A 26194-nucleotide genomic window follows, 5' to 3' on the forward strand; every position below is an offset into this window, starting at 1 on the left:
GCAGGTTTGCCCAGCATATATTGACAGAATGGATACAGCCCATGTAATGCAACAAAGTATTAGTCAAAAGTCACCATGAAAATAATCAAAGTTCTCATTGGAATTATGTTTTCCCTCCCCCTTTGTCGTATCAGTTAAAAAAATATCAATCCTGCACCTGCAGGTGTAGGGATGTGACTTTACACACATAGACATGTTTTGCACAGCTTGAACAGCTTGGGGTCAAATTGATCCCAGAGGAACACTGATATTTTTGCATCATTAGTTGTCCCCCTAAAATTAGGAAAAGTCATGAAATATGAAGCCAATAAAGTCAACTCCCAATTTTTTTAATGGTAACCATTGAATGGGGTCAATTTGACCCCAAGGACAATAGGAGGGTTAACCAGCTCTGTTTCTGTGCTATGATGGGCTCTACATCCTGACTGGAACTAATTTATTTATCTTGAAACGTTTTCATCCAAATCTTCTCAAATTTACTGACAACATTAATGACGAAAAGAGTATGAACCCTATTTGTTTTGATGATGCTATGACCTTTTCTGCAGCGCCACTATCAGGTCAAACTTTTAGTTTTAGAATTAGTGTGCCTTGAAAATGTTTCATCCAAATCTTTTCTAATTTGCGGTGCACAATCACTCTATGGTGTCTATGGTATATATGGTTCACTCTCACGGAATGAACCATATTAACTGATGTTGGTGACCCCCCCTTTCCTCTCATAAGCATATTTATTTACTTACTTTTATCTCCTTTTTTTTGTAACACATTTACATATTTGTGGTTAGTCACTATAAAGCCTCACTCACCCTTCCTCTTTTGTTATCCGGGCTTGGGACCAGCAGTGGCAGAGTTTGAGATTTTTTTTATTTTTTTTTTTGGGGGGGGGCGTGTGTGAGGGGGTTTACATGTTTGAAAATTCATCCATTTGTGAAACAGAAAATCATAATGAGAACATCAGTCAGATAGTCAGAACATGGAACAGTTCTTTATCCCTGCAGTCAAGCTTCTCTCTCCATTTTCAAGATGGAGAGAGAGAGAGAGAGCGTGCAGAATCCAGTATACACGGAGCACAATGAGGAATGATTTGGATAGAGGGCTGCTGTGCAAGCTTTTAAATGTTTGCTCCTCCCTTATTTTGCATGAAGTGCCAATGTCCTTGGGGGAATAACTCGGCTTCCACAGTGCGGGAAATATCAGTCCAGGTGTGAGCAGTAGGACACACACACACATTCATGCCCATGGTGCGGGAAAGTTCTCATGAGAATATTGTTTCCCCACCCCAGTGTCTTGTATGAACTCTACACCTGCAGGTGTGGGGATGTTAGTGACACATGGGTCACACACAGACAAGTTTTACACAGCTAAAACAGCTTGTTGTCAAATTGACCTCAGAGGAACACCAATGCGAGCAATATGTGTTCAGTTCATTGAAAATATGTCATCATTTTAATTTTATGCTTAATCAATTTTATCCATCATTTTACGAAAAGTCATGAAATATGAAGCAAAAAAGAGTCAACTATTATTTTTTTTGAATGATAAACATTGAATGGGCTCAAACTCACCCAGACATCACCCTTGTGGTTAAGGCCACACCTCAAATGCACTGCTTCCTTGTTTGATATTAAGATCTATAAAATCTGCCAAGGTGTCAGGAAGAGAATTGTGGAGTTCCACAAGTTTGGTTCATCCTTGGGTGCAATTTCCAGATGCTTGAAGGTGCCACGTTCATCTGTTCAAACAATTATCTGCAAGTATAAACAAAATGGGAATGTCCACCCATCATACCACTCAGGAAGGAGACGGGCTCTGTGTCTCAGAGATTAATGTATTTTGGTCCGAAACGTGTAAATCAAGCCCAGAACCCTAACCCTAACCCCACCCAGGGACAAAGACCCTAATTTTTGGAGACGTGTCATGTGGTCTGATGAAACTAACTGTTTGGCCATAATGATCATCGTTACAGTTGGCGTAAATAAGGGGGAAACTTGTAAACCTAAGAACACCTTCCCAACTGTTAAGTATGGGGGTGGCAGCATCATGTTGTGGGGCTGTTTTGCTGCAGGAGGAACTGGTGCACTTCATAATATAGATGGCATCATGAAGAAAAAACATTATTTGGAAATATTGAAGCACCATCTCAAGCCATCAGCCAGGAAGTTGAAGCTTCGGTGCAAATGGTCTTCCAAATGGACAGTGACCCTAAGCATACCACCAAAATAGTCACAAAGTGGCTTAAGGTAAACAAAGTCAGTGTTTTGGAGTGGCCATCACAAAGCCCTGATCTCGATCCCATAGAAAAATTATGAGCAGCCTACAAACCTGACTCAGCTACACCAGTTCTGTCAGGAGTCATGGGTCAGAATTCCAGCAAACTATTGGGAGAACCTTGTGGAAGGACACCCAAAACGCTTGACCCAAGTCATACAATGTGTAAACTTCTGACTTCGAAGAAACTAATAAATAACACCTCACTGAAATATTCCCTCTCTCATTATTGCAATATTTAGCAAATATAAATTATTTTGGTAATCGCAACTGACCGATAAAAGGAGAAATTTACTCTGATTGAATTTCAGACAGTGAGAAAAAATAGGTTTGTGTCATTTTACACAGTGTATGGTTTCCTCCCACCGTCCAACAACATCATGTTTTGGTTAAATGGGGACTCTAAATTGACTGTAGGTTGTCCCTCTCTGTGAGTTGGCCCTGCGATAGACTGGCAACCTGTCCAAGGTGTACCCCATTCTTGCTCAGTGTGAGCTGGGATGGGCTACAGCATCCCCCATGACCCAGAAACAAATAAGTGGTTGAAGATGAATGAATGAATAGAACTAAACCAAGCTTTTACTCTGCCTCTGTGACCAGCCTTCTATTCTCACCGTGTGTGCCACATGTCATGTGGATTGTATATCTGCTTCCTGCTGTTTGATATTAAACCTTATCTCTTCCCAGAATGTCGGAGCAATTAACTTCTTCTGCAATTATGAGGAGAGCAGGGGAAACTACCTGGTGGATGTGGATGGCAACCGCATGCTTGATGTCTACACCCAGATCTCCTCCATCCCCATCGGTCAGTAGCTAACATCCACACACAACTGCCTGGACTGCAGGAGTGGGCAACATGAATATAATCCTCTCTATGGTTGATACTTTAGGATCTGCAGTCAACAATCGTGTGTGTGAACATGCTCAACTTTCTTCATAAGGAGTATCACCATCTTTTCTGATGGATCTCATTAGATTCTGGAGTCAACCATATATCCAGCTTGTTTGTCAATGTGGACATTCAAATCATGAAAATCAGCTGAAGCAGAAACTACGGCTGTTCAGGGTCAGATTTAAATACTACAACAAATACAAACACCGGTAATATTAGCATGTGTGTATGTGTCTGTGTGACAGGAAGGGTCACATGACTCCGCAATGCTCTGTAGTGAGTGATTCTGCTGAAGACTGAACTGAAGCCACTTTTTTCAACTGTCTTCAATATATATGGGGAAATGGGAATTGGCAGGCAATGTTGCTCCCACCCAATCATGCTCAGAGGAGCGAATACCTGTCAGCTTTTTTGTGCAGAGCTTGTGGTGAGATATTTGGGAGCTGGGTCTCCTGATGGTGGAGGTGGTGCTGAGGGACCAAATAACCAAATAACCATCACCATCCTCACCACATCATCAGTTGCTTCCCTTTCATTTATCATCCACCACTGCAAACCAAATGAAGTCATGCTTTAGCTGGGAACACTTGATCGACCTCAGCATTGGGTAGGGGAGGGGTATTTTTGGACGGCAGAAAGCTGTGGGATGGTAACACTAACCTCTCAGCTAATGTTACTCTCAGAGGTTAATAAGAGTGTATGGAGCAATGAACCTCAAATTTCCTCTGCTCCTGAGGTGTAGATGTTTTTTTAGTTGTTGATGTTGTTGTTTTTGCTTGCTTTATTGGTTATGACAGCTTGAAGAGTTACAGGAAGTAGAGGAGTTGAGAATGAAATTCAGCAAATGACACTGGAACTGAACCAGTGTTACTGATGAGGATGGATAGTGCAGTGTGATGAACATTATTTAATCAGTCAGTGATCACGGCTCCAGGCCTACAGACAGAAGGGTTGTGTTGTAGTCAGGAACTCACCCACCTCAGGGTGGGCCAGGGCTCCAGAGGTGGCAACGCCGGAGGGGTTGCGGGAGGAGGAGTGCCTCGAGCTCTGGAGTCGGCGGCCCAGCCAAGACAGGAAAAGGCGAAGGCGATGGCAGGAGCATGGGATGGCTGCGGCGGCGGCTCAGCTGGGACAGGAGCAAGGGATGACTGCGACAGTGGTCCAGCCGGGACAGGAGCAGGAGACAGCTGTGGTGGCGGCGGCCCAGCCAGAACAAGAGATCACTGTAGGCTAGCCTGCTTGACTGGTGGCCGGTCGCAAGCCTGCTGGACTGGTGGCCGGTGGCTACCAGGCTGGCCTGAAGCCTTGAAGTCTTGGTTCAACAAGCGAGGGCCTCCCCGGGCCAAACGGGTTCCCCAAAAAGGATTGCGGCCAGGAACAGGCTCTGGACAAGGGGGTTGGAGACCTACAAAACCGAGTCTCAGGGGTTGGGGAGGAGACCGGTCTTCTTCAGACACTGGGTTGGCGGGCTCGAAAACAGGCTGGTGGAAATGGCACTGGAGATAGTTACTGAGTCTTTTGCGTATGATGTCCAAGTGTGGGACAAAATGGCTCACCCACGGCTTTTCCTTGAAATAATTATGTTAGTTGGTGATCTGGTCCATATATTGTGGTTGCAGATGAGGGGGAGAGGAAATGAAGCCATGTATTGCCACTTCAAAGTCAAAGACCTTCTGTTCGAAAAGGCATTGCTCCGCTGGGTCCGTACTTGGTCAGAACCTACTGTCACAGGGTGCGGGAGTGAGGACCCAAATGCAGGAGCACGCAGAACCAGGTTGAGGTGAGAAATTAAATTTTTAATGAAAAAACCCAAAAACTAGAAAACGTCTCAGAGGCTGAGGACATGGATCAGAGGACAAATGACCAGGAGACAGGAGACAGAAGACAACACAGAAGACAACACAGAAGACAACAAGGATCTGACAAGGACTAAACAGAAACCAGGACTTAAGTACACAAACTTGTCAATTTCAATGCCATATGTTAAAACAAAAACAAGGATATGATTGAAGCAGTGAGTGGGTTCATTCACATGCTGGGAAAAGCCAACTGAGTCTAGTAGGGAAAGAAACCCAGACCTAAGGCTGTCACTTTCTACATCTACATGTACATTGAAATCTCCCATTACAGAGTACTAACTCTGATATAAACTCAGAAAACTTTGACAGGAATTCTGAGTACGGATCAGGTGGACGGTATACTGTAACTAACAGAACTGGTTTTTCACCTTTCCAGTTTCGATGGGAAAGACTAAGAGTGAGGCTTTCAAAAGACCTACAACCAGATTTTGGTCTAGGGTTAACTGAAATATCGCACTGATTCCACAATTATTTTTGTGACCTGCGACTGGCAAGTCGGGTGTTGTTACTGTTGATGTGAATAATAATTATACCATATTTAAGTTTATCCTTAGCCAGCAATTTCAGGTAAGATTGGATCATGCCTATTCTGGCCCCTGGGATCCACTTGTGTCGCTAACTTCACATTCCTCAGAATAGAGCCACCAATCACTATAGTGGGCTTTTCAGGGGGTGTGTTGCTGAGTGGGGGGAACCTGTTGGAAACTCTAACTGGTTAGTGGTGAACCGGGGGCTGCTGCCTACAAATATGACTCTTGTCTCGGACAGTCACCAAGCCGCCCTGACTGTATCCCAGCTGGTGGGGGGACTCTCTCAGCTGCTGTAGGAGCTGGTCTAGGTAGGCCCGTACTGGCTACACAGCAGGGGGGCAGCTGGCTACACTAGCATAGGCTGAACTAGCTAAAGTGCGCAGACTAATTCTCGCCTCCATTTCTGCCATCATCCTGCTTCTATGACAAAGATGTACTATCATAAAAGGAGCCTGAGGAGGAACTAGACATGAAGCATACAGGACAGGAGAGGGAGAAGGAGGGAGAGCGCTAGAGGGCATTGCTAATTGTTTCATTAGATTGCCGGAGCTACAGAATCGTCTATACAGTTTACGAGGGAACAGAGGTTGAGTTCTCGGCTAAGTGTAAGTTTGATAAATCAAAGTGAATCGCAGAGATAGCAGACTAGGTGACACACAGCACCACCAGCTACCGGAAATCATACAGTTATACTACATTGTATACAGTGCATTATATCACTCAAATCAAAAACAAATCAAATCAGATTTATTAGTATAGTGCCAAATCATACAAATCATCGTCATCATCATCATCAAATCATACAACAAAGTTACGTCAAGGCACTTCACATATCAAGCAGTTTCTAGATCAAACTCTTTATAAAATTATTTAAAGAGACCCAACAGTTCCCCCGATGAGCGAGTACTTGGCGACAGTGACAAGGAAAAACTTCCTTTAAGAGGCAGAAACCTCGAGCAGAACCAAATCATACTGCTTTTCACCACCATCCAGCAGCTTTTCGTTGTGTTTACCTGATTGCTGTTGGTCTACTTTGATGTACGTTTTGATGTTGTTATTGTTCATTTCTGTGCAGTTTTAGATATTCCAAATGCTTATTCAGCATTATTCTTACATTTCCTTTGTGAAGATTGTCTTATATGTGTCATGTTGAAGTCAAATATTAGAAGATTTTCTCCAGCTATTATGGCGTATTTAATAGGACATGCTGTTTCAATTCATCCTTATTGCTTTCCTCCCTCAGGATACAACCACCCTGCTCTGCTTAAACTGATGTCCAACCCCAATAATCTGGTAGGTTAACAGCTACAGAGAGAGTTCTTTGTGTCCTTCTGGTTCTGAGTTAAGTGGACTATTCTAGTTCAGTAATACATTCTGAGCAGATTGGAACCTGCTGGTTCCAGTTGTGAGTTGTGTTAACTCAGACAGACCAGGAGCAACACAGAGCTAATGAGATATGAAGTAACACTGTACTGTAAATGCACTCACCTAATTCCTGCTCTCAGCATTATAGAATCCAGTTACTGAGCTTCAGACTTATTTTTGCTTGAGTTGCTAAGTAACATGTATCTGAAGAGGAAGCAAGAATTGGTGTCAGATTAAGTATTAAGTGCTAGAGATTTAGTAGTGTCTCCAGCACATTTGAGATGAGATGGATTGATTGATTGATTTATTGACTGATTGATAGCTATCTTTACTCTATTGCTCTCAGGGGGAGATGATATGAAAGGAGATGATAAGGACATGGTTCCTCATGTCTATACCACACAGGACCATGCAACACTGACCAGAGACAGTCCACAGGGAAAGGGCTGCTTACCTGTGTTGATTAGATTTGGTGTGTGTGTGTGTGTGTTTATAAATTAATTCCTGTATTTGTGTCTTCCTCTCTCAGAGCACATTTGTGAACAGACCAGCTCTGGGGATCCTACCACCAGAGACCTTTCCAGACACACTCACTGATAGTCTTCTCTCAGTTAGTAACACAAGTTAATTAAAATAGCATTGATATTGTTGATGATGGGGTATTGATCTGATTTCCCCTTGCACCTTCTCAGGTGGCCCCCAGTGGGATGACTCGGGTTCAGACCATGGCCTGTGGCTCCTGCTCAAATGAAAATGCCTACAAAGCCATGTTTATCTGGTACAAGGTGAGTGACTGACAGAATCATGGACTTCATTCATTCTTCTCCAGTCTGAGAGTTTAACAGAGCAACTCAATCAATCCAACTCAAACAGAAAATCTCTTCATAATAGAGTGAGCATCATCAGCAGCTGTTGATCAGGATGTAACATGGACCTGACCCAGTTGGCCATCTTTTTTTGTCAACAACCTTATGTGCTTATGTGTAAACAGCACATTACCTGAAGCTTCATCTCAGGAGAGAGACACAGAAACTCAGTAGAGTTTTAGTTAACACTCTAATGCTAATATTAATACTAGGTGAGTGGATACCCATAGAGTACATGACTACAGAGCAGAGCCACATGGACGCTGTGTCTGTAGTAAAGAGCCAGTAAATCAGCGCCAAATTAGAACAAAGTTACATCAAGGCACTTTACATATAGAGCAGGTCTAGACCAAACTCTTTAAAATTATTTAAAGAGACCCAACAGATCCCCTGATGAGCACTTGGCAACAGTGGAAAGGAAAAACTTCCTTTAAGAGGCAGAACCAGGCTCGGGGGGGGGTGGCCATCTGCCTCGACCGGTTTGGTTGAGAGAGGACGAGTGAGAGGGAGTGAGAGAGAAAGAGAGAGAGAGAGAGAGAGACAGGGGGACAAAGTTGGGTAGAGTAGGTAGAAAATGAGAGCAGGAGGAGGGTATATTCAAAACAAGGGCAGGCAGGAACATGATGCTGACCCGTTTTCCACAGAAAAGAGATCTCTGGGAGCCACAAAACTATTTTGACATCTAAGATATATAATTTTTTACATTTATGAAATGAAATAAATGCAACAAAAAAAGTTAAATTTTATTTTTGCAGGCACCAAAATAATTTTGAACTCTTAAAAAAAAACAAAAAAACTCTGGGTTAGGAGGTTACCTGCAAATAAAATACTCAGTCTATTTGAGTCCTCCTCGTATTTCTGAAATAAAAATCAGAACTTGAATTATCCACCTGCACCAAACCAAAACTGCCATCTGATTCTGTGAGCCCTCATCCTTTTATAGTCGTCATCACGTGCTATGGAGCAAGCAGCCAGCTGTCAACCTGCGGGTTTCGCACGTGTGACACCATGTGTGACACCAAAAAAACAAAACAAAACATGTTTTATTTTAATAACACAAGATCGCCATGATCTTTGAATTTAGAATTACATAAAAAATAACATACTAGAATAAAATATGAATTATTTATCTTCCAAAGCCACAGGGAGCTGCAGGAGAAGAATGGAAGAATAACATGCGGCTCTGGAGCCACAGGTTGCCAACCCCTGGTCTAGGCCTATAGCAGCATAGCTAAAGAGTAAATTGACTTTAACTTTTTCACTATAAGCTCTGTCATACAGAAACGTTTTAAGCCCCATACCAGGTTAAATTCAGATTTAAGAGTCAAGCAAGTGTATAAAACCGCCTCCTGACCAATCAGAAAATGGCTTAACTATTCATTGATGAGCCCATTGATGTGGGCGCTAGAATCTTGAGAGCAAGTTAACCTGGTGATTTTTTTGATTTGTAAGTTCGCTCTGCTCCACTGGGGTTTCAGCTGAAATAATAATGAAATTAAAATAGTCAAACAAGGAATAAAATAACAATAAAAATTGAAAAAATTAATTTCACACAATTTAATATTACAGTCTCAGTAATTAAAGCCATAACAGAGTCTTTTCTTTTTTTGTATTTTCTTAATATTATACTATGCTTATATTAGTATAATATTAGTTATACTAATATTATACTATGCTCCTCCATTGTGAAATATGTAGCTCTTTGTCAGTCTGGACCCAAGAGTAGATGTCACCAAATTTAACTGTTTCAGATGCTTCAAAACACTGAACCATTTCAACAATTGCTTCATATTGGTTCAGCAAGCTTTGGTTTCACAGTCACTTGTTTATTCTGTCCTGTTGCTGTTGAACACCTGGGTGTCGCTGTAAGGACACTAGCAATTGACTTGTTTACTCAGATAGCAGGCTAAAAATAAAAAAAGCTAACATGGACAATTTTCCATTATAAAGGTCCATTATATTTTCGTTATAAAATTAAAACTGTGTCCAGTCAAGCTTAACTGAACAGCTAACAGTGCTAATTTATAGAATTTATGCACAAGAAATTTGGATAATGTACTGTATGTGCTTGTGTGTTTTTGTGTAGAACAAAGAGCGAGGTCACAACACACCCTCAGATGAAGATGTCAGCACCTGTATGGTCAACCAGGTGAAGGCTAACATTCTGGGATTTCCTCCTCCATGTTGCTGATTCTTTTTCTTTTCCTGTGGCTCTTCAGTGTGCTTCTTCATTTCTGTCTGTGTCTCAGGCTCCCGGCTGTCCAGACCTCAGTATTATGTCCTTCATGGGAGCTTTCCATGGAAGAACTCTGGGTATGTTCAACACAAACCACTGCTGCTCTGGAGTCCTGCTTCACCTTAGGCTAGTTTGACACATTCTGAAGGAGTAAGGGTTTCACTTCACCTACCAAAATGCACAACACACATTATAATCTGTTAAGACACAGTAGAGGTTGCCTCAATTACTCTGTTTGTGTGTGTGTCTGTATGAAATGGTCTGGTCACTGCTGAACTGGTATATGTGTTTTCTGTTGAACCGGTCTGCTCTCAAAGGTCTGTTGTAGCTGTCAACCACATCTTGGCCTTCATCAAGCTTATGGAGTTTTGGCTGGGACAATGTCACAGCTGAGACACTGAACAAACACTCACACTGTGGACTGAGGGGTTGTTGTATAGATCAATAGTTCTAACGCCCCGCTGTCATTTTGTTCAGGTTGCTTGGCGACAACGCATTCAAAAGCAATCCACAAGCTGGATGTGCCATCTTTTGACTGGCCAATTGCCCCATTTCCCAGACTCCGATACCCTCTGGAGCAGTTCACCAGAGAGAACGCTCAAGAAGAGGCTCGCTGTCTGGAGGAGGTAGGTGTGTGTGTGTTAGGGAGAGATATCAGGATTTAATACAATAGATTAACATGACTGCAGCTTTCACACAAACTCACCTGTGTACACACCTGGGGTGAATTTGTCACGCTGACTGAACACTGGCTCAGGTATTGTATTAAATTCCTTCATTGTTTTGTTTTATTTAACTACTTTATCTTTCACATAATTTAGTTGTGTGAACTTACTTAGGTGTGATAGTGTTGAAGCTTATTCAGTTTACGTCTGTCTGACCCTTAAAATTATAATCTGTAACTTGAAACATTTTAAAATATGAAATATAAAATATGTTCTACCTGTTGTTGAGTTGTGTTCTTAAATTAAATAGTCTCCATCAACTCCCAAAGTCTAAGTTTTATGTCATATTTTATTTACTTCTAAACATCTCATCCCTTTCATGAATTCAATTATTTTATCTTTACTATTTCTTGATTTTTGGTAGCCTGTATTTATTTAGTTTTTTATTTTTTTCTGTGGTTATCCCTCTTTTGGTGTTTCCTCAGTGAAAATTAAAATTCTTGAAAAACATCATATTATGTTAAGTGGTAGTGGATAAGTTTTTATGCCAGCATGCATGTGTGTGTGTGTATGTCTCAGGTGGAAGACCTGATTGTGAAGTGGAGGCAGAAGGGAAAGCCCGTAGCAGGGATTGTGATTGAACCTATCCAGGCTGAGGGTGGAGATAACCACGCCTCCCCAAACTTCTTCAGGAGCCTCCGCAACATTGCACGCAAGGTACCTGTTATCACCTTGGCACCAGGCCCTTTAAAAAAATGTCAGCCTCTGTTATGTTATGGAGCTGTTCTCCATATCACAACAGAGTCTGTTCTGGCGCTTTTATGGAGCTGTGTTCATTCTCATCCTGAGAGGTGTTACTATGATGTTCATCAGGCCAGCCTGAGGCCAGGAGAAGGTCCCACTGAGAGAGTTGAGTGCACATCTAGAGTCACTTGGATGTAGAAATGTGTGAGCTAATGCATGTTGAGCTTTCTGTGACACTCACTTGTCTTTATATCATGAACTCCACGCTTTCAGGGGTAGGAAGGGGTGACCATCACCAGTTCTGAGAGGAGAACAATAAATGAGGTGTGAGTGTACAGCTCTGCTGTGTCCAGGAGATAGACAGTCAGATTTGGACTCCTATCCCAGCTGTGAGAGGCAGTGCAGTACTGCCCTGTAGAAAACGTAATGAAATTATGCTTGCCTTGTAAACCATGGGCACACCATTGCTTTGAAGTGAGTCTTTCATTTGTGAAAGTTTGTGACAGTTTTCACCCGATTTCTGGTCATTTTGACAATCGCTTCCCTTTCTACGATCAAATGGTTCACTCCATCATACTTCTAGGCCAGGTCAGGTTTATAAGCCCCTGTCTTACCATAAACTGTCAAAATGTCCAGTCAGCAAAAATCGGGTAAAAACATTTTGTGCTCAACAGTCTTTCAGGACAGATAAAAAGGTTTGATATAACTAGCTCAGAAACTGGTCTGTAAAAACTTCACAAGTGACTTTGCAACTGGTGTCTGCCTGCGGGGATATTTTTTAGGCCCTTGGTTGGGTCTCTTCGGCCAGTGGAGTGCCTCTGGCTCGTCTGGTTAGTGTGGGGTAGGGTTTGGGGGGTGGGGTGGCAGTGGTGGATGGTGGGCTGCTGGGAGACAGGGGGCCCTCCTGTCCTGCTCCTACATACACTTGCTTGGGTGGTTCAGTGGCGCTCGTCGTTACCCACCTGGAACACTGGGAGCTGTGACGGCTCCCAGGGTTTGGTGCCTCTTGCATTCCTGCAAACAGGCAAACTCAAAAATCAATTAAGGCAGTCTGTCTGAGCTCATCATGCGAAATATGTAATGTAGGAATATTTTTGTTTCATATTCTGCAGGTAATATCATTATTTCATCCCATAAATGCTGTGACAGCTTATGCGAATAAGGGGCCAAATAGCCAGTCTATGAAGAAAGAAAGTTCAGATTCCTTTGGGTGAGGGTCAGCAGTTAACCATGTCCTGGGCCCCGGCAAGGCCTGTGTTGAGCCTGCCACCGTTTGAGTTTGTCAGCACTCTTTCTCTATCTTACCCAGCATGGCTGTGCTTTCCATGTGGATGAGGTCCAGACCGGTGGTGGTTGCACAGGAAAGTTTTGGGCTCATGAGCACTGGGGCATGGATGACCCCGCTGACATCGTCTCCTTCAGCAAGAAGCTTCTGACTGGAGGCTACTACCATAAGGATGAACTACAAGCCGACAAGGTTTGGTTGAAATAAAGTTTTCAGACTTGAAGAAGTTGAAAGTCAGAAGTCTGTTTGATTCATGGGATGCAGCAGCAGTCATCTCAATATATGAATATGCTGTGTCGGTGATTAAGCAGCCTCCAGTCATTAATGTAGTGCTTTTCATTGCAAAGAAAATGTAACCTTAACTTCCAAGGGGTCAGAGGTCACAAATATCATTAGACTGTTTCCTCTGGAGACTCTGACCATCCAGCGAATCCAGAGTGCTCCTGAAATCAGATGTACAGTGCTGTGAAAACGTATTTGTCCCCTTCCTGATTTCTTATTTTGTGTGTCACACATTGTTTCAGATCATCAAACAAATTTAAATAATAAACAAAGATAACCCAAGTAAACATAAAATGCATTTTTTCCATGATGATTTAATTTAAGAGAAAAATGCTATCCAAACCTACATGATCCTTTGTGAAAAAGTAATTGCCCCCCTTGTTAAATGATGAGATAACTGTGATTAATCATATTATTGTGGAAAGCTAAGTTCAATTTCATAGCCACATCCAGGCCTGATTGCTGCTCAGTCAGTGTTCATGAATCAACCATAGGAAAGAGACTAGGCAAAAATGGCATGCATGACAGAGTTCCAAGACGAAAGCCACTGCTGACAAAACAAACATAAAGGCTTGTCTAACTTTTGCCAAAAGACATCAGGATGATCCCATAAGCTTTTGGGAAAATATTCTGTGGACTGATGAAACAAAAGTTTAACTTTTTGGAAGTGCATTCTGTTACATCTGCCGTAAAATGAACACATTTGACTAAAAAGAACATCATGCCAACAGTGAAACATGGTGATGGTAGTGTCATGGTTTGGGGCTGCTTTGCTGCTACACGATCTGGACGACTTGCTGTGATTGAAGGAAGCATGAACTCTGCTCTCTACCAACAAATCTTGAAGGAGAATGTCCGGCCATCAGTCCGTGACCTCAAGCTGGAGCGCACTTGGGTTCTGCAGCAGGACAGTGATCCAAAGCACACCAGCAAATCCACTTCTGAATGGCTTAAAAAAAACAAAATAAGGGTTTTGGAGTGGCCTAGTCAAAGTCCAGACCTGAACCCAATTGAGATGCTGTGGCATGACCTTAAAAAAGGTGGTTCATGCTCAGAAACCCTCCAATGTGGCTGATTTAAAACAATTATGCAAAGAAGAGTGGGCCAAAATTCCTCCACAGTGATGTGAAAGACTCATTGCCAGTTATCACAAATGCTTGACTGCAGTTGTTGCTGTTAAGGGTGGTTCAACCAGTTCTGAGGTCTAAAAAAAAAAAAAAAATCAAAATCAGATTTATTTGTATAGTGCCAAATCGTAACAAAGTTACATCAAGGCACTTTACATATAGAGCAGGTCTAGACCAAACTCTTTATAAATTTATTTAAAGAGACCCAACAGATCCCCCGATGAGCAAGCGCTTGGCAACAGTGGCAAGGAAAAACTTCCTTTAAGAGCCAGAAACCTCGAGCAGAACCAGGCTCAGGGGGGGCGGCCATCTGCCTCGACCGGTTGGGTTGAGAGTGGGGGAGAGAGAGACAGAGAGAGAGATAGGCATTGGGGGGGGGGGTGTTGTAGAGGGGGCAATTACTTTTTCACATGGGCCATGTAGGTTCAGATGGGTTTTTTTCCCTTAATAAATAAAATTGGCACTTAAAACTGCAATTAATGTTTTTTTGTGAGTTATCTTATAAATTTATATTTAAGTTTGCCTAATCTGAAATGGCTAAGAGTGACAAAGGTGCAAAAAAAGTAAGAAATCGGTAAGGGGGCAAATACTTTTTCAAATCGCTGTAGGCAAAACACTGACTTGACTTGAGTCTCTGTTTCAAAGGTGATTGTAATGTTATTGTTTACAGTTTTTTGTGTGTGTGGGTGGGTTTTCAGGCATATCGAATTTTCAACACATGGATGGGAGACCCATCGAAGAACCTGTTCCTGTCTGAGGTTCTCAATGTGATTCGCAGAGAAAGCCTCCTGGAGGAGGTGGCCCGTTCTGGGCGGGCCCTGCTGAATGGACTCTATGAGCTGCAGGTGTGTGTGTGTGTGTGTGTGGGTTAGGGCTTAATAGGCATACGTAAACGTGCCACATCATTTACCATCATTTACCCCTCAATCTTGACAGGGTCTGGGTTCCTACGTGTGTGTCTGAGTGAGTGAGTGTGAGTGTGTTAGTGTGTGTGTGTGTGTGAAACCTGATCTACATGTGTCTGCCCCCAGGCTCAGTACCCTGGCATCCTTAGCCGTGCTCGAGGACAGGGGACCTTCTGTGCCATTGATGTTTGTGATGATGCAACACGCACCAGCATCTTGCTCAAGGCCAGAAATAAAGGTAGAAAGTACTCAATTATCCATTCAGTGAGGGCCCCTATCATATTAAGTGGATAAGTGGATAGTCCTGGCCCTCCATACTGTGGTGTGGAACTTGAAATAAAGCACCCTCCACAAGTCACAGTCTTCTATGTCTACATTTATCCTGAGTAAAAAGAGACATTGCTGTAATTACCTGTTAATTATGTAAAGTACTGGGTGGCTTTGAGTGATGCTTTAAATGTGACTAGACAAGGCCTGTCCATTGGCATAGAAGCTCTGTGTAATCCATACAAGACAGAAAGTGTCATTAAACTGACCCCTGTGCAGTCACATGTGGTTTATAAACTGAACGACCAAAACCCTCTGACAGGCAAATCAAGCCAGCAGCAGTGACTCCTCCCACAGAGGCTGGACAACTCCCCAGCTTTGTCTCTCCTCCCCAGAGACCAGGGGATCTTCTGAACAGTTTTCGAAGAGATCACCCCCACCTCAAAATCTAAACAAGTCAACTGAAAACAACCAAACACAATAAGTGTTTCTGTAAACAGAGCTGACTGGTTTGAAATGCATACTGGGTATAAAAGTATCCTAATACATTTATACAACCAGGCAGTGCAATACCTCTTTTGTCTTGTTAGGTATTGGAACAGTTTAGCTATTTTCCTGATCTTCTTTATTAAACTGGTACTTAAACAGTTTTATATTCAAACCAGTACTTATTGATCTCTTAACGCTCACTTCAGTACTTTTTTTTTAATGCAACTTTACAGAAAAGATAAATGAGATTCACGTGAATCAACAGTAACAGTGTTGATCCCTAACAGGCATTCTCCTTGGAGGCTGTGGTGAGCGATCCATCCGTTTCCGCCCAGCATTGATCTTCAAAGAGTACCACGTCCACCTCTTCCTCAACATATTTAATGACATCCTGGCCAAGCACAAGTAAACCCTGACCCTGAGAAACCCTGTCTGACTCTACACAAGTTCATTCAAACAGGAGGGCGGATAACTCCAGGAAGCCTGTGAACCATTGAGCACAATCTACACCATGACTCACTTAGATGTCCATATTACCTCTGATCCCAGACCAATTCAGGTCCTCTTAGTGAAGGCTAGTCTGATGTTAGTGATGTTCTCTTACCTGTGCTGCCATAATCATGTGCCCACTCAAAAAGATACCACAGTGGCTCCTGTTGCAAGTAGATTTTTTTGTAAAACACCTCTAATAGACTGACTCCGACTCCACAACCAACTTCTAGACAAGCTGTAAATTGCTGCTCCTGGCTGATTGGCATTCATATCTAGTAACTTCTGTTTCACACTTGTAACTGCCAAGGTTGTCCAGGAAACAGTTAAACATTGAAAATGTCTGGACTGCGTGATGGATGTTGAGCCATCCATGTTCAGAATACATTGTCCTTTCATGAACCGTTCTTGTGGTATTAATTACATCCTTCCACTGAAGCTAAGATCAGTTTGTGAGTCTGGCACAGATAGATGACGTCCCCCTTCTTGATCAGGCCTACTGAGCTCTGTGGAGCTATTGCTGCGCACTCAATCCAGCCCGTGTTGAATGACTTCATACATCTGAAGTTCACAAGTCAGGGACCAGGTTTTAATGTTGGTCTGTCTATGGTCCAGGTAGAACAGCATCAGATTAATGTAAATAAGATCTCAATTCCTGATGAACCTGTCTTAATGTGCAAGCTCAAGTTAGGGTCAAAAAGGGTCTGACCTGTGACCTGTGAAATCCATGTTTTGTACATGTGGAGGAATGACACCGTGATATGAAGACTTGAGGAGACATATGCTATCGTCCATCATGAAAAGCCACTACACCTTTCAGGACCAGCAGCAAAGCCACCATACCCTCTGAATCAACCCTGCTGTGTGGTTGACTGTCATTGTCCAATCAGATTCAGGTGTAACAACAGGATCAAGGTTTGCACTTAAACCTCATCATTCAATTTTACAAATTTCTTTGTTTCACTGCATGACTTCTGATGTCGTCACCGCAGATATTATACTCGTAGATACTAAATGTACAGGCTTGATAAAAACTCACCAGTGAATCATCAGTGAAAGTCCCTGTAGATGCTTGGGACCTTTTTGATCCTCAACAGAGCCCATACGTGACTCAAAACTCAGCATTACATACAGTTTGCACCAGTGCACATATATGACAGAGCTCATCACATGAGACCGTTTTTTGTTAGGAATCATCCTGGGCACACAGCCATTACAGACATTGTGCTGTGTCCATAATGACTGTGTGTTGGAACACACTGAGATGCCAGCCTGCATGTGATTTAACGTTGCCCTTTAAAGATCTCCCTGTTGTGTTGCTTTCTTGGAATGTTGTTGCCCGAAAAATGTGAATCTTAAATTCATCATGAAAATCTCCTAGATTAGTTCCTGCATGTTTCTCATTTGATTTTCTTTTTACTTAATTCAGCCAACACACTTTACGTGGGAGATTAATATGCGAACTAATTCTACTGCTGATTGTGATTTCACATTCAATGACAAAGAACTAGCATACCTAACTAATAGCTAAGAAGGTTTCTCTTGAGCCCCTATGGGATGGTCTCACTTCACACCACTTTGAAAACACCCAGTAAAGCACACAGCTTTCCTATAGTCTTTGTCTCAGTTAATGCACCAGGGGGCAGTAAAGTGCCACAACCACTGAATTGTAGGGGTGAGCCATAGCTTTGATGGCTGTTAATACCCTAGTGGGGTATTGGGGGGGCAACAATTAGCCTGTTCTCCACCTTACAAACAAAGGAGAGATGACAAGGGAAAGCTTTGTGCTTTCACCCAATTATGTTTTCACTTCCACAAAGGATGAAGACCTAAGTGTCTCTGTGGAACCAGACTGAAGTGGTTCAACAGAAGGGGGGTGGACTCCATCAACGCTGTACATGTTTATGTCATCACTGAAGCTGGTGTCATGCTGAACATTTCAGAATTCATCAGTGTTTGTGAACGTTCCATGGAGTTTTTAGATCTGTGTTAGGAATCTGTACTAGATTTAATGATGATCTAATGAGGCAGTCCAAGCAATATGGTGATGATGAAGATGATGATGATGATGATTGTCTCTCTGGTGTTGGTCAGTGTTATGTAGTCTGTGATTACCCTCTTTAATTATTTGCACCTGTGATCTGAGAAAGATCATGATAGATGTTGTCCATGTTCTGTGATCAATAAATGAAGTTTTGACTAATGCACCAGACCATTCATTCCTTTAATGTCAAAGTCTATGTGTGACCTTGGAACAGGCGCTTATCAAAAAACATTGGCTGTTTCCCATGTAATCTGGTTGATTGATCTGAGAACAGATATCAGATTTAATCAGTCGGATTTTTTTTATCACCTAGGGAATACCTTGTGTTTTGGTAATGCGCCTTTGAAAATAAAAGAATGATGATTAGTAATTAATGTCGCTCACACCAATAATTAAATAGAAAATTTTTATTTAAACCCAGTGACAATTCACTGGTCTCTCACTCATTGGTTTATAAACAGTAGCTTTTTTATTTCTTTTAACCTTTGAAGGTTTATTTTTTCTTTTATCCAATATAAATCCTTTTTTGGAGGACAAGGTAGAGCTGAGGAGCAGTAAGGGGTTCATTTCACCTACTCTGTACTCTCTGCTCTGATTGTGTGGTAAAGTCTGACAATCAAAACAGAAACCATGTCCCTGAATCCATCCTCTGCTTTGTGGTCTGTTTTCCTCTAGGCAGCAACAACATTCAGATTGACTCTGTCACCAGAGCTGATTGGTTTCAAAGCCCAAAGTGAGTTTGTACACTGTTTGTGCGAATGGATTGTGAAATTTCTGAAAGCAAATGACCATAAGGCAGCCGATATGGACTGGACCTGAGACGTTCTGTGTCCTTCAGATGGGCTGGTTGAGGCCCCTTCTCAAGGAAGCACGGGTACTGACCAAGAGCCAACCAACTGTAATGCCAACGGTCTGTGAGCTGTCAGTTTGTAATTTGCACACCAGCTACCCTGATTTTTTGAAACTGGAAGAAATCATTTGTAGGAGAAGGTGGAGATGAGGAGGAGTGAGGGGTGAATCTGAGCTGCGCTGTACTATAGCACGATTGTGTTGTCCAGTCTGTCATACAGTAACCCCCCTTATCCATTTCCCACTTTCTGGTAAGATTTTCCTCCAAATGATGGAAAAATTAATATCATCTTGTATTCAAGAGTTGAAACTAGAGACTGAGACCATAAACTCGTTAGGCAAATGTCTACAAAGGTAAATAAAATAAAATCATATCAAATCAGATTTATTTATATTGTGCCAAATCATAACAAATTTACATCAAGGCACTTTACATATAGAGCAGGTCTAGACCAAACTCTTTATAAAATTATTTAAAGAGACTGAACAGAGCCCCCCATGAGCAAGCAGTTGGCAAAAGTGGCAAGCAAAAACTTCCTTTTAGAGGCAGAAAGTTGGTTAAAGTAGGGAGAGAATGAAAGCAGGAAGAGGGGATTTCTAACACAGGTGCAAGCAGGAACATATGATACCACATGAAGTTCATAGAAATATGGGAGCAGCAGTCATTGGATGGACATGAGGTCTTGATGATGATTAACCACCTGCAGGATGAGGACAGGGAAAGAGAGGAGAGGAACTGGGAGAGGTGCTCAGTGCTTCCCCAAGCAGCCTAAGCCTATAGCAGCATAACTAAGGAGTAAGTCAAATCAAATTGGATTTGTTTGTATCGCGCTAAATCATAACAAAGCTACATCAAGGCACCTTATGATTCATCACCTGCAGGATGAGGACAGGGAGCGAGAGCAGAGGAACTGGGAGAGACAGAGGCTTCGGGAAAACATGGTTAGTAAATGCTGTACAAATGCTTAGTACTGGGAGAAAGGGATTTCAGAGACGCATGGTTATTGTCAGTGCATGCATGGGGAGGAGAGATGTTGTGGCAGAAAGAAGTGTGAAAGAGGGATCCAGACACAGATGTCAGATGGGGAATCTCTTTACATCTTTCGCATCAGCACAACTAACAACGTAGTCAGAGACAGAAAAACCAACATACAACCACTAGAATGGTCTAGAATAGACCATTGACATCGGTTGTTTCTTGTGAATTTTTTGTGGCTTTTCTTCTCGGACTTCCTCACATCCTCTCCCCTCTCTCACTCTCTGGGGGTTGCCATTGTTGTTCAGCGTGAAAATTATGACGTAAAGCATTCTGGGAAATTTTCACTGGCCCTTCCTTGGGAAGTCAGCTTCAGAAAACCCTTGATCTGAAGGGCTAGATTCATAGCCCCTACCTCTCGTTATGCCCACTACCCCTACATGAGAAAAGGAATTGGGACACAACTACTTTCACGGGAATGCACAAAATGTAGGGCTAGGGGGTATAGGGGGGTGTAACAGGTGACATGCCTTCTTATAACTAAGACAGGCTATGTGTGTGAGAGAGTAATATGAACACCTTCTCGTCAAACTTGACAGGTCCTTTGATCTTAGTTGACCTTTTGACCCCCACTCCTCTTGACCAATGAGCGTGTTTCCCCGCCCCTAACCACTCCCCTAGTGTGACCACGCCCCTAGCGATGAGGTCACAACCAATCAGAACATTCGAGGGCGGGTATTAGCAGAATGGCACCAAATTCATTTACAAGCAAACAGGCAAAGAGGTAGGACGTGTGCTGCTGTAGTGAAAGGAGAGGACAATACAATTATATTCACATGACACGGTACACAGAGTGTTTCTCTCTCTATGAAGAGGGAGGATATTCACACAAGATACAAAAAGAGTTTTAAATAATCTGAAAGTTGTGTTTTCTCCCTATGAAGGGCTACTGGCTAGGGTCTTTGTAAGTCAGGGCTGAGTGGCAAAGAGGTAGGTTTCGTCCGTTGTTCAAACGTCTGTTGTAATGAAAGGAGAGGATATTGACAAGACAACGATTTTCACATGAGAAAATGGAAAGAGAGAGAGGCGAGAACCAATGAGTTGGTTTCCCCACCCCTAACCACTCCCTTAGTGTGTCCACGCCCCTAGCGATGAGGTCACAACCAATCAGATCATTCGAGGGCAGGTATTAGCAGAATGGCACCAAATTCATTTACAAGCAAACAGGCAAAGAGGTAGGACGTGTGCTGCTGCAGTGAAAGGAGAGGACAATACAATTATATTCACATGACATGGTACACAGAGTGTTTCTCTCTCTATGAAGAGGGAGGATATTCACACAAGATACAAAAAGAGTTTTAAATAATCTGAAAGTTGTGTTTTCTCCCTATGAAGGGCTACTCACTAGGGTCTTTGTAAGTCAGGGCTGAGTGGCAAAGAGGTAGGTTTCGTCCGTTGTTCAAACGTCTGTTGTAATGAAAGGAGAGGATATTGACAAGACAACAATTTTCACATGAGAAAATGGAAAGAGAGAGAGGCGAGAACCAATGAGTTGGTTTCCCCACCCCTAACCACTCCCTCAGTGTGTCCACGCCCCAAGCGATGTGGTAACAACCAATCAGATCATTCGAGAGGTAGGACGTGTGCTGCTGTAGTGAAACGAAAACACTTAAAAGTGTTGAGAGCAGACTGAGTATATATTTAAAAAAATCGATGATATTCAAATGACATGGTACACATAGTGTTTTTCTCTCTCCACGAAGGGAGAGTATTCACAATACAATGATATTCACATGATCTGAAAGTTGTGGGGTTTTTTTTCTCTCTATGAAGGGCTACTCACTAGGGTCTTTGTAAATCAGGGCTGAGTGGAAAAGAGGTAGGTTTTCGTTTGTTGTTCAAACCTCTGTTGTAATGAAGGGAGAGGATATTGGCAAGACAATGATATTCACATGAGAAAAATGGAAAGAGCATGTTTCTCTCTATGAAACTTACAAAGAACCAGTTAGAATGAAATGACCAGTGAGTCTGTCTTCTCCTTCCAAGAAAGGACCCTGACAGTTTATTAAACTTGGTAAAACAAAACATGGTGACGGTGAGTCTAGGGAGACAAGATCTCGAACTCTAATGTGTTTACCAGAAAACACTGAATTGACTGTCAATTAAAAAGACAAGTTGCTACGTCGTGACAAGGTGGAGTTTAAAAACCAAGAAGCACACAGGGGGGCACAGCGAGCACAACCTGTGTATTGATAAAATAATCGATTGACAAGTTGTGATCATTTGACTGCTTGGACCGGCAGAAGAAAGAAATTAACCATGGTAAGTAATTCTAAGATAACGCAGTTAATTGATTGTTTCTGAAAAGTTGTGTGATGTATATATATTTTTTCTTAAGAGATTTGTTTTTATAGGTGGTCTTCTAGAGGGTGACTTGGAGTGTCTCACTTTTGATGATTTTCCTGAAGGTAAGTGTTGTGTCTTTATCAAGATTATATTCATATAATTTTTTTTTTACTGTATTTTTTTTCCCTGTAGTTTGGGCCTGGCAAAGATTGCAAGATCTGGATGAAATCAAGAGTTTTCAGAGAAAGTTCTCCCGCACCAGCAACTGTTGCACCCGAGACCAAGCCCTTACCAGAGACCATACCAGAGGCCGAAGGCTCCCAGAAACCTGCGGATGAAGAACTGGGGCCGTAAAAGGATAAAAAACTATTCCAGGACCCCGAGGTCTCAGGAAGCTCGAGGAGAATCTAGGAAAAGATCCAAGGAGTCTTCAAGCAGCTCTTCTTCTTCTTTCACCACCAGCAGAAGAGATCGTAAGTCTTTTTTTTAACCTCTGGTTGTTTTTTCACATCTAAAACATCCACCAGTACTTCAAACTGTGTACAGACTGAGTTTCACAGACCGAGTGAAACAGAGCGAAGCTGCTTCAACCGTGTATAGCTCAGTGGGAAATAAATTATTAGTATTTATGTTTTCAGACTATAGGAAGGAGAAGAGGAGAAGGCGATACAGAAGAGATAGACCACTGTCCTACAGAAGAGATAAATCGCAGTCCTACAGGAGATCACCTTACAGGCCTTTTTCACCATACTGCTTCCGTTCACACCGCTCGCACATCCACAGGAGGATTCCGTGCAGACACCTCGATAGATTCCTTGACAGGTTGTATGCACTGGTATATGAGGATATGATGTTTTCATGTGGTTTGAGTTAAAAAAAAAAGGTGTGACATGGAACAAAAAGAGAATAACGACCCTTTTCTTGCAATAAACCTTGCTACAGATGAGTTGAATCATCCTGAAGCTGTAATGAATGCTGTAAATGAATTGCGATCTGTAATAAACAATTTAACTATAGAAAATTATTCTGCGACCATAGACAGGGCCATACAGCTGTTAGAGATTCAGGAGGAGGGAAATGCTGGTGTAGTTTCAGGGGCAGAGGAGAGGGAGGGGGAGGAGGATATCTTGTGGAGGATGAGAGGGAGGGGGACAGAGGAGGAGAGGGGGGATGTAAGATCTCCTAGGGGATGTGATCAGAGATAGATTCAAAAATATAGAAATTAGGCAAATTTAAAATTTCCCAACTCCGTCAGGCATAGCCAATTATGGAGAGTTTTACAGGGGTGTGATGGGAGCTGCTCACAAGCTGTTTGAAAGAATCTCCTCACAAGCACAGCCTCGTGACGTAATACAGATGGAGTTGAGAGGGGACAGACTTAGTAAATGCGTGTCCTCTATAGTCAGAGCTGAGAGTGCTGACGGGGGTCTCTCCGCCTTTCAGAATCTCCTAGACGAACTGGTGCAGTCAAACATGTCTCTCATGACGGACGGTGGTCTTGAATTAGTGGTGCAGTTGATTTGCAATCCTTGCGGCGGAGGGAAAAGAAGCGTAGATAAAATGTTGGACGAGGAGGTTTTGAAAAAGAGGAGAAGATTTTTGTATGTGGTGGAAAATCTCCACAACAAAATGTGTTTTGTTATTAATGTAGCACACCTGCTGACCATGCCGCTCTCCATCATGCCCAAAGCTTTAGGCTTTGCTGATAAAACCAAAGGCTATTTTCCTCATGGTTTTAGCTCTGAGCAGCATTTGAAGTACGAAGGTCCTCACCCTCGAGTTGAGGACTACTGCACAGAGCTCATGACAGATGCGGGTAAGAACGAGTTTTAGGCGTGGTACTAAACAGTGAGGGGTGGAGTCTTTAACATTGAAAAAGAAACGCTGTTTTATTGTCAAAACGACGTGGACATTCTCTCTGAGGCTTGTACCGTTTTCAGAAACGGTTACATCCAGGAGACGGGTGTGGATCCTTTCAGCAGGTCGACCATAGCCTCAGCCTGCATGAAAGTATTTCTCACCAACTTTCTCAGGATCAGAATCTTAGCCATTCCTCCTCCCCATCATTACAAACGTCAGTTTAAATCTTATTCGCACGACAGCACACAGGTTTCTAACACCCACAGCATCTTTATACAGCATGCTTTGAACGCTGGTGAAAAACAGCTGGGAAAGTACTTTGTAGACGGTTACGCAGAAGCAAGAGGCGTTAAGTATGTCTGGGAGTATCTGGGTTGTTTTTATCACGGTTGCCCTGTGTGTTTTCAGCCTCAAGAACGCTCTCCTCTAACGGGGACAACATTTGAAGAGCTCCACTCTAGCACCATGAAGAGACTAGAGAGGTTATGTTCGGTGCACGGTGTAACACTGGTTGTCATGAGTGAGCACAGGTGGGCGGAGATGAAAAAAACACACGGGGGTGAAAGATTTTCTCAGACGTTACAACGCTCCTCAGCCTCTGTCACCCCGGGAGGCTTTGTACGGAGGCAGGATGTGTCCCGTGAAGCTGAGGCACACGGCAGAGCCTAATGAGGCCGTCCTTGTATCCCTATGTAAATTGCAGTTACCCTTATCCTCTGGATCACCCTGAAATAATCCTTAAAGATTTTTAACACCCCAGCAGCTACTTTAGGCTAATCAAAGCCGTAGTGTATCCACCAAGAGGTTTGATATTCCCCGTTCTCTCTCTCTCCGGTAAATTAGTGTTTACTCTGTGCCGCACCTGCCCAGAAATTAATTTTCAGCAGGGGGCATGCACTCACAGTGTCGAGGCCAGAGCTTTAAAGGGGGTCTGGGTCATGCCCTCGTTTAACAAGGCTTTGGAGATGGGTTATCGTTTGGCCAAGATCACAGAAGTATGGCATTTGATCGCAGGGACGACGCCGTCTTTCTAAATTAAATCAAATCAAATCAGATTTATTTGTATAGCGCCAAATCATAAAAAAGTTACATCAAGGCACTTTACATATAGAGCAGGTCTAGACCAAACTCTTGGTTTGGTCATCTGCCTCGACCGGTTGGGTTGAGAGTGAGAGAGAGAGAGAGAGAGAGATAGGCATTGGAGGGGGGTGTAGGCAGGAACATGTTGCTGCATGAAGTTCATGGAGTTGAGCTGAGGAGAGGAACTGGGAGAGACTGGCAGAACATGGTTAGTAAATGCAGTATAAATGCTTAGAACGGGGTGAAACTGTGTTTTTTAAGGATGGTTCTTATCAACGCATGCAAGGGGGGAGGAAGGGAGAGCGAGCGAGACGGAGGGAGAGGGGGAGAGAGAGAGAGAGAGAAGCTCAGTCCTTCCCCCAGCAGCCTGGGCCCACAGCAGCATAGCTAAAGAGTAGAGGACTTTAACTTTTTAACTATAAGCTCTGTCATACAGGAAAGTTTCAAGCCTGGTCTTGAAAATTACTGAAGAGTCCGCCCCCCGGACCGATAATGGAAGTTGGTTCCATAGAAGAGGAGCCTGATAACTGAACGATCTGCCTCCAGATTTACTCTTGGAGACTCTAGGAGCCACAAGTAAACCTCCATCTAGAGAGCAGAGTGGCCTGCTAGGACAGTAAGGAACTATGAGCTCTCTGAGATATGATGGAGCTTGGCCATTAAGAGCTTTATATGTTAAAAGAAGGATTTTGAATTCTACTCTATATTTTACTGGCAGCCAATGAAGAGCGGCTGACACAAGAGAGATATGATCTCTTTTCCTAGTT

General features: G+C 42.8%; 1 protein-coding gene across 2 annotated transcripts in view; it reads left to right on the forward strand.

Moving 5' to 3' along the window:
- abat (4-aminobutyrate aminotransferase) overlaps positions 1-18477 on the forward strand; it is a 54245-nt gene extending 35768 nt beyond the window's left edge. For both annotated transcript variants that reach the window (XM_029508067.1, XM_029508068.1), the window contains 12 exons: positions 2959-3076; positions 6796-6845; positions 7447-7527; positions 7610-7702; positions 9870-9932; positions 10033-10096; positions 10497-10645; positions 11264-11401; positions 12738-12905; positions 14821-14967; positions 15154-15265; positions 16071-18477. In XM_029508067.1, the coding sequence (XP_029363927.1) occupies positions 2959-3076; positions 6796-6845; positions 7447-7527; positions 7610-7702; positions 9870-9932; positions 10033-10096; positions 10497-10645; positions 11264-11401; positions 12738-12905; positions 14821-14967; positions 15154-15265; positions 16071-16192 (1305 nt within the window). In that variant the 3' untranslated portion in view covers positions 16193-18477. The remainder of the gene's footprint in view (positions 1-2958; positions 3077-6795; positions 6846-7446; positions 7528-7609; positions 7703-9869; positions 9933-10032; positions 10097-10496; positions 10646-11263; positions 11402-12737; positions 12906-14820; positions 14968-15153; positions 15266-16070) is intronic.
- The last annotated feature ends 7717 nt before the right edge of the window (positions 18478-26194 follow it).

This window comes from Echeneis naucrates, chromosome 8, assembly GCF_900963305.1.
Source record: "Echeneis naucrates chromosome 8, fEcheNa1.1, whole genome shotgun sequence".
In the NCBI taxonomy this organism is placed as follows: Eukaryota; Metazoa; Chordata; class Actinopteri; order Carangiformes; family Echeneidae; genus Echeneis; species Echeneis naucrates.